Source organism: Pelobates fuscus, chromosome 5 (genome assembly GCF_036172605.1).
Source record: "Pelobates fuscus isolate aPelFus1 chromosome 5, aPelFus1.pri, whole genome shotgun sequence".
Lineage (NCBI taxonomy): Eukaryota > Metazoa > Chordata > Amphibia > Anura > Pelobatidae > Pelobates > Pelobates fuscus.
The window spans coordinates 340790438-340803481 of NC_086321.1; the positions used below are offsets into that span (position 1 = coordinate 340790438).

At 45.6% G+C, this 13044-nt stretch overlaps 1 protein-coding gene across 1 annotated transcript in view; it reads left to right on the plus strand.

Annotated features, from left to right (window-relative positions):
• FBXO47 (F-box protein 47) overlaps positions 1–13044 on the plus strand; it is a 212200-nt gene that overhangs the window by 184288 nt on the left and 14868 nt on the right. Inside the window, exons 10-11 of the mRNA XM_063456603.1 lie at positions 8675–8834; positions 9195–9200. Of these exons, the coding sequence (XP_063312673.1) occupies positions 8675–8834; positions 9195–9200 (166 nt within the window). The remainder of the gene's footprint in view (positions 1–8674; positions 8835–9194; positions 9201–13044) is intronic.

A 13044-nucleotide genomic window follows, 5' to 3' on the forward strand; every position in this document is an offset into this window, starting at 1 on the left:
TGCCTATATCTAAAAAGCAGACTGTTATCCTCACTGTGGTGGACAGATTTACTAAGATGGCTCACTTCGTTCCCTTACCTAAACTCCCATCTTCGCCCGAATTAGCGGAGATATTCGCTAGGGAGATTTTCCGGTTGCATGGGATACCTTCCCAAATTGTATCTGACAGAGGTTCCCAATTTGTTTCCCGTTTCTGGAAATCCTTCTGCTCTCAACTAGGCATCAAATTGAATTTCTCGTCTGCCTACCATCCTCAGTCCAATGGAGTTGCTGAACGCACCAACCAAAAGATTGAACAATATCTACGTTGTTTCGTTTCTGAACACCAGGACGATTGGGTCGGTTTGATTCCTTGGGCGGAGTTTGCACACAACAATCTCGTCTGCGATTCTACTCATTCAAGCCCCTTCTTCATGAATTATGGCTTTCATCCGTCTATTCTTCCTTCGGCTTCTCCTTCCCAGGGGGTGCCGTCGGTTGATGTTCATGTGGCCAATTTGAGGAAGTTGTGGGACCAAACTCGACAAATCCTTATGCACAACTCTATGCTGGTTAAGAAACACGCTGATAAACGTAGAAGGGCGGCTCCGGTCTTTGTTCCAGGTGATAGGGTATGGCTGAGCACAAGGAACATCTGTTTAAAAGTGCCCTCCATGAAGTTCGCTCCTCGTTATATTGGTCCTTACAGGGTACTAACTCGGATCAATCCGGTTGCGCACCGTCTAGCGCTTCCTGCTACCTTACGCATCCCTAACTCGTTTCATGTTTCATTGCTGAAACCACTTATATGCAGCAGATTTTCCTCCACAATAGCCCCTCCTCGCTCTGTTCAGGTGGAGGGTCAGGAGGAGTATGAGGTTAACTCTATTATTGATTCTCGAATCTCACGGGGGAGGGTTCAATATCTGGTCGATTGGAAGGGTTATGGTCCTGAAGAGAGGAGTTGGGTACCTCAAGAGGATGTTCATGCTCCTCGTCTCTGCAGGGCTTATCACTCCCGCTTTCCATCTCGTCCCGGTTCCTTCCGCCCGGTGGGCGTATCTGAGAGGGGGGGTACTGTCAGGGTACCTGAGGTCTCTACCTCCGTGAGAGGTAGAGACTTAGACGTTTATCCGTCCGGACGCCATGTTTCTCCTGTTCCTCGCGGTCGACCCGTTCACATAGACGCCGGCCGCGAGGGAGTTACTTCCTTATGTAGCATGGTGCCCGGAGACCGACGTCATGACGCCAATCCGGAACGACCTGTCACTCAATCCGTTGGAGACCAATCAGGACTCGTCGGAGGCGTGTCTATCCTCTCTAGCCAGGGTATTTAAACATACTTCGCCCTGTTGCTCATTGCCCTGTCGTGGTTCTAGCTTGCTAGTCACTCAGTGCTCTTGTTTTCTAGTTATCCCTTTTGGTTTTGACCCGGCTTGTTTGCTCTACTCTGCTTATCTCTGTCTCCCTTGATTCGGCTTGTCTCTCGCTTACCTGTCTTCTGTTACCCTCGACCTCGGCTTGTCTTTGACCATTCTCTACGGTATTACTTACGTTAGTCCGGCCATTCTAAGGTCCGGTATACGTATCTGGCTACTGTTTGTACTCTGCGTGTTGGATCCCTGTCCCGATCCTGACATTACGACAGGGCCAATGGATCCTGCAAGTACAAACAGTCAGCTGGCTTCTCATGATCCTAGGTTTGAAGCCATGGATCAGATGGCGCTAGCGCTTCAGGCGTTATTATCTCGTGCCAATAACCCACCAGAGGAGATACGTACTACTCCCATCTCTCCTGTAAGTTCAGGTCTAGAGGTAGCCACAGTAGGTGCTTCTTCTCGCATTACCCCACCAGTACGTTATGGTGGGGCTCCTGAGAAATGTCGTGGTTTTTTTAAACCAAATTAGTATCCACTTTGAATTGCAACCTCGCTCCTATCCTACAGATAGGGCAAAGGTAGGATTTATTATCACTTTACTCATTGAGAAGGCTCTGAGATGGGCCAACCCACTATGGGAGAACGATAACCCGTTAGTATATAACTATAACGCATTTGTAGCTGCTTTTAGAACAACGTTTGACCCTCCAGGTAGAAAGGTTAATGCAGCCAGATCACTGTTGCGCCTGAGACAGGAGAACCGAACACTTGTGGATTATGCACTAGAGTTCAGGTCTCTGGCGTCAGAAGTCAAGTGGAATGAGCAGGCGTATATGGATGTATTTTTGAATGGGTTATCTGAGGTAATCCTTGACGAGGTTGCTACTAGAGAACTTCCTGAAGAGTTAGAGGATTTAATTTCCTTCATCTCTCGTATAGATGAACGTTTAAGAGAGAGACAGAACACTCGAGAGAGGAACCGGAGATCTTCCTTTAGGTTAGCCTCCGCATTTCCAAGCCCTGACTCCACGGTCTCCCTGCTTCCTGAACCTATGCAGATAGGCTATACCCGCCTCTCTGAGGAGGAGAAACAGCACAGGAGAAGGGAGGGGTTATGTATGTATTGTGGAGCCAGAGGTCATTTACTCTTGAACTGTTCCAACCGCCCGGGAAACGCTCGCACCTAAGTTTCTCTAGAGGACAGGCCTTGGGTGTTTCTATTTTGTCCTCTACTCCTAATTATAAAGATCACAGGCTTCTGCTACCAGTTTCCTTAACGTGGGAGAGGGAAGTAGTAAAGGCTATGGCGTTGATAGATTCCGGAGCTGCTGAGAATTTTATCGATCAAGCTTTTGCCACTAAACACAATTTCCCATCCCAGTTAAGGGAGACACCCTTGGCCGTTGAGGCCATAGATGGTAGACCACTACTGGATCCTGTTATCTTTCGAGAGACCATACCCATTAACTTAAATGTTGGTATCCTACATGTGGAGAATTTATCTCTTATGCTCATTTCATCCCCTTCTGTTCCCATAGTTCTGGGGTATCCATGGTTGAAGAAACATAACCCTATTATCGACTGGGAATTAGGGTAGATACTCTCGTGGGGTCAGAGCTGCCAGGAGAGGTGTTTACGCAAGGTTTCTCCATTGGCTAATATTAACACATCTGGTAGTCCTACTCAGTCCACAGAGAGACAGATACCGTTCCTGTACCAAGACTTAAAGGCAGTATTCGAAAAGAAGAATGCCGATTCTTTACCTCCACACAGGTCATTTGATTGTAAGATTAAGCTTCTACCTGGGACTATGCCCCCGAGGGGTAATGTATATCCTTTATCTGTTCAGGAGAACTCTGTTCTAGAGGAATATATTCGTGAGAATTTTCTTCTCCTGCCGGGGCTGGGTTCTTTTTTGTTAAGAAAAAGGATGGCACACTGAGACCTTGTATTGATTACCGAGGTTTGAATAAAATAACTATCCGAAATGCCTATCCTATTCCATTGATTACCGAGTTGTTTGATCGTCTTAAGGGCTCCAAGATCTTCACCAAGTTAGATCTCAGAGGGGCATATAATTTGGTGAGAATCCAGCATGGTCACGAGTGGATGACGGCGTTCAATACCCGGTATGGACACTATGAATACACAGTCATGCCGTTTGGACTTTGCAATGCTCCTGCAGTATTTCAAGATTTGATTAATGAGGTACTTAGGGAGTTTCAACATGATTGTGTTATTGGCTACCTGGACGACATACTGATACACTCTAAGGAGATTGAGACTCACCATAGACAAGTCAGAAGGGTATTACACAAACTCCTGCAACATGGCCTATACTGTAAATTGGAGAAATGCAGCTTTGACCAGTCTCAGATAGACTTCCTTGGTTACGTGATTTCTGGGGAAGGTTTTAAGATGGACCCTGACAAACTCCAATCTATTTTAGATTGACCTTTACCCAAAGGACTCAAGGCTATTCAGAGGTTTATTGGTTTTTCCAACTACTATAGGCGCTTCATTAAGGGATACTCTTCTATCATTGCGCCTATTACCAATATGACCAAACAAGGGGCTGATACTAAGACCTGGTCTACGGAGGCTCTTGTTGCTTTCAAGACTCTCAAGGAACGGTTTGCTTCTGCCCCCATTCTAGTCCACCCTGATACAACTCTGCCGTTCTTACTCGAGGTCGATGCTTCTGAGACGGGAGTTGGGGCTGTTCTGTCTCAAAGGTTAGGGGTGGACAAACCGTTACACCCTTGTGGGTTCTTCTCTAAGAAATTATCTGGGCCAGAAAGCAGATATGACATCGGCGACAGGGAATTGTTAGCGGTCATTAAGGCTTTAAAGGAATGGAGACATTTACTAGAAGGGACATTACACCCTGTTACTATCTTAACAGATCATAAGAACTTGTCTTATATTGGGGAGGCTAAGCGCTTATCCGCCAGGCAGGCTCGTTGGTCCTTGTTCCTCACTCACTTTAATTATGTACTTACTTATAGACCTGGTTCTAAGAACTCTAAAGCCGATGCTTTGTCTCGTCAATATGAACCGGTCACTACTACTGAGCCAGTTCTTTCCTCCATAGTTCCTAAGGGTAATATCATCGCTAACACGAATATCAGGATTCACTCTCCGTTGCTTGCCGAGATCATGAAATTTCAGGCTCCTGGGGATCGACACTACGTTCCTTCTACTCTCCAACTAGAAGTGTTACGTTGTTTCCACAACAGCAAGGTGGCTGGACATCCTGGCATTCGCAAGACGTATGCTCTGATCTCTAAAGATTTCTGGTGGCCTGAGTTACGTAAGGATATTAAAGATTTCATCGGGGCATGTGAGGTTTGTACCAAGACCAAGCAACCCCATTCGCTTCCATGCGGATTTCTGCACCCTTTAGAGGTTCCTGAAAAGCCATGGTCCTGTTTGGCCATGGACTTCATTGTTGATTTGCCTATATCTAAAAAGCAGACTGTTATCCTCACTGTGGTGGACAGATTTACTAAGATGGCTCACTTCGTTCCCTTACCTAAACTCCCATCTTCGCCCGAATTAGCGGAGATATTCGCTAGGGAGATTTTCCGGTTGCATGGGATACCTTCCCAAATTGTATCTGACAGAGGTTCCCAATTTGTTTCCCGTTTCTGGAAATCCTTCTGCTCTCAACTAGGCATCAAATTGAATTTCTCGTCTGCCTACCATCCTCAGTCCAATGGAGTTGCTGAACGCACCAACCAAAAGATTGAACAATATCTACGTTGTTTCGTTTCTGAACACCAGGACGATTGGGTCGGTTTGATTCCTTGGGCGGAGTTTGCACACAACAATCTCGTCTGCGATTCTACTCATTCAAGCCCCTTCTTCATGAATTATGGCTTTCATCCGTCTATTCTTCCTTCGGCTTCTCCTTCCCAGGGGGTGCCGTCGGTTGATGTTCATGTGGCCAATTTGAGGAAGTTGTGGGACCAAACTCGACAAATCCTTATGCACAACTCTATGCTGGTTAAGAAACACGCTGATAAACGTAGAAGGGCGGCTCCGGTCTTTGTTCCAGGTGATAGGGTATGGCTGAGCACAAGGAACATCTGTTTAAAAGTGCCCTCCATGAAGTTCGCTCCTCGTTATATTGGTCCTTACAGGGTACTAACTCGGATCAATCCGGTTGCGCACCGTCTAGCGCTTCCTGCTACCTTACGCATCCCTAACTCGTTTCATGTTTCATTGCTGAAACCACTTATATGCAGCAGATTTTCCTCCACAATAGCCCCTCCTCGCTCTGTTCAGGTGGAGGGTCAGGAGGAGTATGAGGTTAACTCTATTATTGATTCTCGAATCTCACGGGGGAGGGTTCAATATCTGGTCGATTGGAAGGGTTATGGTCCTGAAGAGAGGAGTTGGGTACCTCAAGAGGATGTTCATGCTCCTCGTCTCTGCAGGGCTTATCACTCCCGCTTTCCATCTCGTCCCGGTTCCTTCCGCCCGGTGGGCGTATCTGAGAGGGGGGGTACTGTCAGGGTACCTGAGGTCTCTACCTCCGTGAGAGGTAGAGACTTAGACGTTTATCCGTCCGGACGCCATGTTTCTCCTGTTCCTCGCGGTCGACCCGTTCACATAGACGCCGGCCGCGAGGGAGTTACTTCCTTATGTAGCATGGTGCCCGGAGACCGACGTCATGACGCCAATCCGGAACGACCTGTCACTCAATCCGTTGGAGACCAATCAGGACTCGTCGGAGGCGTGTCTATACTCTCTAGCCAGGGTATTTAAACATACTTCGCCCTGTTGCTCATTGCCCTGTCGTGGTTCTAGCTTGCTAGTCACTCAGTGCTCTTGTTTTCTAGTTATCCCTTTTGGTTTTGACCCGGCTTGTTTGCTCTACTCTGCTTATCTCTGTCTCCCTTGATTCGGCTTGTCTCTCGCTTACCTGTCTTCTGTTACCCTCGACCTCGGCTTGTCTTTGACCATTCTCTACGGTACTACTTACGTTAGTCCGGCCATTCTAAGGTCCGGTATACGTATCTGGCTACTGTTTGTACTCTGCGTGTTGGATCCCTGTCCCGATCCTGACAGTTGCAAAGTTTGTGGCAGTCAAGTTGGTCGGAGGAGGAGGCACAACAGAGTGAAGCAGTGAGTTAAAAATATGAAATAGGGGTTCGCAGGAGAATGTGGTTATGAGCATATTGAAGTCGTTTTTTTTGCAGAGGAAAGAGCCAGACTATAGGAGCGCCGCATAAATGTATAGTGGAGAAAGTCAGACACAAAGTAAGACTTTCTCCAGCAGCATTCGGGTCCGCTTAGTGTGCCAGGGTTGTATTTGGGGGCGCTTGCTGCTTTTAAATGTAGGGGATGTTACAATGTCTAGTTAAGAGGAGAGTGGAGTTGTAGAGGGAGGTTGCATTGTTTAGGCAGGTGAGGTTTGAGATGGGTGAAAGGAAGGACAACTGGTGAACTGGGATCAGGGTCATATGTGCCTGAGGCTCATTGATTCACATTGTGAAGGTAGGCTAGTCTGGTCTGATCACCTAGAAAAGTTATTGTATCTTAAATTGCTAAAAAAACAAAAACGTAATGCTGGCCATGTCAGAACACACGGTGCATCACAGTTTGTTGCATAAGGGGCTGCATAGCCGCAGACACGTCAGAGTGCCCATGATGAACCCTGTCCACTGCTGAAAGTGCCCTCAATGGGGATGTCAGTGTCAGAATTGAACCTTGGAGCATTGGAAGAAGGTTGTCTGGCCTGATGAATGATGTTTTCTTTTAGATCAGGTGGATGGATGGCTGTGTGTTGTTTACCTGGGGCAGAGAAGTTAGCAGAATGCATTATGGGAGGAAGGCAGTCTGGTGGAGTAAGTGTTATGCTCTGAGCAATGTTCTGCTGGGAAACTCTGAAACCAAATTCATGTGTATGTTGCTTTGACACGTACCATCTACCTAGAGACTGATGCAGACAATGTACACCCCTTCCTGGCAGTGGCTTCTTTCAGCAGGAAAATGTAAAAGTGACAAAATTATTCAGGAATGGTTTGAGGAACATGACAAAAAGGTTCAAGGTGTTGCCTTGGCCTCCAAATTTCCTACATTTCTGTGGGATGTCCTGGAACATCAAATGCAATATGTGTCGGCCCCGTCTCGTAACTTGCAGGACTTAAAGTATCTTCTGCTAATGTCTTGGTGCCAGATATCACAGGACATGTTTAGAGGTCTTGTGAAGTCCATTCCTAAAAACATGAGAGCTGTTGTGTCAGCATGAGAGGGACCTACACAATATTAGGCAGGTGGTTTTAATGTTGTGGCTGATCATACAGCGGCAAGAAAAAGTATGTGAACTCTTTAGAAATGACTGTATTTATGTTTAGGTTTGTCTTAAAATCTGGTTTGATGTTCATGTAAGGTGCAGTAAACAAATTCATGTGTATGTTGCTTTTTAAACTAATAACACACAAATTATTGTATTGTGCTTGTACATATTGACTATATCATTTAAATATTCACAGTATAGGTTGGAAAAAGTATGTGAAGCCCTGGGCTAATGAGGTCAACAAAAGCCAATTAGAGTTTGAAATTGACAAACCTGGTGCCCAATTATTGAAACAATGTTTGAGTTGTGGGTTAGAGCTATTTTGACTAATAAAAAACACTCAAACAGTTTCAGTTGGCTATTCACAAAAATAATCTGTTGATGTGAAACCATGCCTTGCAAAAAGATCTCTCAGAGACCCTATTATCAAGAATAATTGTACTGCAATATAGCTGGAAGGACTTACAATGTTATCTTAAAGAGCCTTTATATTAATCTGTCCACTGCTAGATAAATTGTTTATAAATGGATAGGATTAAGTACTGTGGCTGTTCTCCATAGCAGTAGCCGTTAAGGGCATACTGCCCTATAGTGACAGCTTAAGACTTAATTGGAATTGGTTGGATCTTGGACAACATTGAACAGGCATGGTGTCCATGGTAGTGAACATGGAAAAGCAGTCTCAAATATAGAAACATAGAATGTGACGGCACATAAGAACCATTCGGCCCATGTAGTCTGCCCAATATACAAATTGTGCCGTTATAGAAAATTTGGCATGTAACTTCAATATAGTAAAATACAAAGGTTAATAATGTCACAATTTACTTTAATTGTAATTTAATTGAGGAAGGAGGATTGATATTGGGAAATTTATTAAAGTGAACAATCGCATACAGTGTTCTTCAACCATTAACCATAAAACAAATTAAAAATAAAAAAAACACACCATTCCATTCATCACATCTACAGTAATAAATAATTCCTATATCCAATATGTCTGTGCTAGGTATGTGAAAAGGACTTGTACTGCATGGACTGGGCAGTGAAAATGATGCAGAAGATATGTAAAGTATTTGGTACACGTGCTGAGAGGACCAACTTCTTGCAAAATGTGGAGAATGCATTTGCCCGCATTATCATAAATATGCTGCATTCTGTGATATCTGGTAAAATATACAGTAATCTTTTCATATGACTCTTGCACTTACACTGTGACTGCTCTATGAGCCAAAATTAGGGATTATTCTATTTTACAGTGAACGAATAATCTAAATTTTATTAAAGATAGGAGGCGAATATTTGCTTATCTTTCTTTACTGTAACTCCCAGCAGCAAAGAAGTTAACAAGGTTGTAAAAAAAAAAAATTCAACCAATCATAACACATCATGGAACAATATAGTGCTGTCAGACTCCTCCCACTTCTTCTTTCTTGGTGGTGCCGATCAGTAGTAGAATCAACCGTGTAAACTGGAAACATTCTGGAACCGTAATTTTGGTGTAACGCAATGAAGTCAATGTCGAGTAGCTCAACGTAAGATTTTCACACTAGTAGAGAAGAAGAGAAACTTCGGGAAAGTATGGTCTCTTAGACAAGAGAAATTTACAAGTACGCACTTTAAAGTGATAGCTCAGATTATCTGGTAAGGATTTAAAGATCAATGAGATAAAGTGTGATGTAGGACTAGGTATCCAGGCTAGCAAAAACCTTATGCTTACAATAAGCAAACTGCAAGAGAATGTACAATGCAATAACAATAGAAAACGGAGACTTACCATTTGCGGTGGGTTCCACAGTGAACGAAGGGAGGGAAAATATTCGCCTCCTGTCTTTCATAAAATTTAGATTATTTGTTCACTGTAAACTAGAATAATCCCTAATTTTATGGCAAGACAGGAGGCTTCATATTTGCTGTTTTAACGCTCTTGAATAAGGGAACAAGCCACGTGTGATGTAGGTTTGAAATAAAAAATTCAAAAGGTAGATTCCCTTGACCAATCTGCGGAGGATAAAATATCCGCCAACGAGCTGCCTGCACGAAAGGCAGAAGATGCGGCCGCTCCTCTAATGGAGTGGGCAACGAATGATTGATCAATTCCTGCTTGGGTAAGTAACCATCTTATCCAGCATGCGATCGTGGGAGAAGAGACCGGTTTGTGAGGTCTAACGTAAGAGACAAAAAGTGGTCCAGTAGTGGAACATAAAGAGATAGTGTTCTCAATGTAGCAACGGGTACACAGGGCTACACAGAGAGACGGTCTGTCGGGAAAGTATGGGTAAAATACTGAGGAAGAGTTAGTCTTAGTGCGTCTAGTAATAGTAAATCTGACACTGTCTGGCGCAAAGGTCACAGCATGAGAGTCAAAGGCCTGAACGTCTGAAACTCTGCGGAAGGACACCAGGCATAGGAGCAGGGCCAGTTTTGCAGAGAGTTGGCGTAGGGATAAGGCTTTGTTAGAAGGCCAGGAATCCAACAATGTGAAAACCTTAGAAATATCCCAGAAGTTAGAGTATTTAGCGGCAGGTGGCCTTGTCAAACTTATGCCCCGTAGGAGCCTGCACACTGAAGGGTTTTTTCCTACCAAGGAGTTATCAATAGTGTCATGGGCCGCCGAAATGGCAGAGCGAAAAATATTAATCGATCGGTATGATTTACCTTGATCGAAGAGGGATGATAAGAAATTTTAAATTGATGAAAGAGATGTTCAAACGGGATCAAGGTCCCTTTCCAGACACCAGCTGACCCAAATCCGCCATGCGGAGAAATAGGTTCGTCTGGTTCCTGGAGCCCACGAATCCCACAAAGTCCCGCGACATGCCAGGCTCCCCTGAAACTGTCCAAGCTACCAGTTGAAGAAGGCCCTGAAGGGCGAGTGGGTGGTAATCGCCCGCTGGGTTCCTGAGGACCCGCAAGGAGCGAGGTAGTGGGATGGGGTAGTCTATTGATAGTTCTAGGAGGGTGGGGAACCAAGTCTGGGCCCTCCATAGTAGAGTAATTATTACTATCTTGACCATTTGTGCTTTGACCTGGTGAAGGGTCCGTTGTATCATCGAGAAAGGATGGAAAGCATAGGCTCCTCTCCGCGGCCAAGGTTGCAGAAAAGCGTCGACTGCCAGAGATAGAGGGTCTGGTAGCCAGCTGAAAAAAACGTCCGTCTGACGGTTCAGGTGAGACGCAAAGAGGTCGAGTGTGAGGGGCCCCCGTAATAGGTGGATGTGGTGGAAGAGGAATGGGTCTAATTGCCAATCGCTGGCATCTCTCCAATGACGTGAAAACCAGTCTGTGACTAAGTTGTCGGGTCCTGGGAGATATTCCTGTAGCGGATTGGTACCGGGCTGTCCCACGACATGTATGAGAATAAGTGTATTTGGTCATATGGCTGGTTTAATGTGTATGAACATGTATAGAAATCATGGTATCCGGTTATAATGACAGTTAAATGTATGTAAAGAATTGTATTCCTCTAGTTGTTCGGTAGAATCATTCAAATAAAACAAGGGAATGAAACTACCGAACAACCAGACCACCCCGTGTAAAGTGTGCCTTCAATTACCGTTTGCAACAATGTTGCAAACGGGTAATTACCTATTCCTGCAGTGTGGTCTTTGTTCTCTGGGTGGCCGCCATTCGGGATGCGAACACGTGGCGGCGGCCATCTTAAACTGCCGAACAGCGGTGTTTTGCCGTCGAGTGTCTGGAAACAAAATCGGACACTTGACTAGGCAAACACCGCTGAGACCTCCAGACTCCTAATACTTCGTGGGGAAACTACCGAACGGCCCGCCGTTCGGTAGAAAGAACCCCACAAACTAGGGGATTCATCCGAATCCCAGTCAGGCCACTTAGCAGTAATATTTCACCCCTTTGCATTCGCCTGTTTGTGACCGACCGCAGGGCCAGAATACATGGAACTGTTTTCGGATACTTTACCTCTGCGGTCGGTCCAAACTTCAAAGTCCCATAACTCCCGAACGCTTCATCCGAATGGGCTAATTTTTAAGTATGTTGGTCCCCCAGAATAGAGCTATCTGGGGATGTTGGATTTGTGGATGTACCCCAAGTATTTAGGGTACATCCAAAACTCGGGGAAAACTGTGTACACGATAAGGGGATTATGATGCTGGAGGAGGGGAGGAGATCTGTGGGAGGTTACTACTTAGAGATTGGATAATGTCTTAAGTGATAGAACCTCCTCCCTTGCATGGGAGAGGGCTTTATAAGGAACTGTGGAATAAAGCTTGTCAGTTCTACTCCTGAAACTGTGTGTCGTCCAGTTATTGGGATTGCGATGGGGATACTGCTGTATTACTTTACCTGCTGGAAACCTTGCCTGTGGACTTAACATCACCTTGTTCCTGAGCCTCACTGGGATCTCTAGTGGAGAATGCAAGATCGGCTCTCCGCTACATTGGTGGCAGCGGTGGGATCCAAACTCACAGAGGAACAAGCGTAAATGGAGTACGGATGGAGATTGATTTTTCTGCGCTAAAACGCTCCACGCTAAAGGACCTCCTAGAGGCAAGGGGTATACAAGCCAGCAATAAGAAGAAAGCAGTACTTGTTACAGAACTCATGGCAGAGTACAGAATGGAGGGCGATTCAGTTCCGGCACAGAGGGAGCCGGGAGGAACACCACAAGGATCGGAATTCCAGAGGCAGATTCAGTTCAGGCTATCCTTTTATGCGGAAAACCCCCCAACAGAAATTCATCCTAAGGACACAGGCACCAGAACAAAGCTCTGCAATTAATGTGCCACAGGAAGGTAAGCCTAAAATACCATACCAGGCTTTTAAAACATATGTGGAGGCAGAGGAAGATATAGACGCTTTCCTGCAAGACTTTGAAAGACTGTGTGCACTGCATAAAATTAACGCAGAGGACTGGGTACCTATTTTGGCCGGAAGGTTAACCGGGAGGGCAGCAGAGGCATATCGGACTGTACCTAATGACGAAATAAGGAATTACAGTAAAGTGAAAGAAATTATACTCGCCAGGTATGCTATAACACCCGAGGCATACCGGCGGAGGTTCCGGGATCTAAAGAAAACAGAGAAGGACTCACACGCAGAGTGGGCATGCCGATTACAGGGGGCAGCGCTCGGGTGGGTGCAAGCTAGCAAGGCACGTTCTATGGAGGATGTAATACAGATGTTGCTGATGGAGCAGTTCTATGAGGGAGTAACCAATGAGGTCCAGGAATGGGTAAGGGACAGAAACCCTACTTCCCTTACCGAGGCTGCTAGGAAAGCGGATGACTACCTGGATGCACGCAGGTCACAAAAACCTGCAGCTCCAAAAGCAACCTTTAAAACATTCGGGGGAAACACCTACACCCCAGCTCCACCGAGACCACTACCACCACCACCACCACCCGC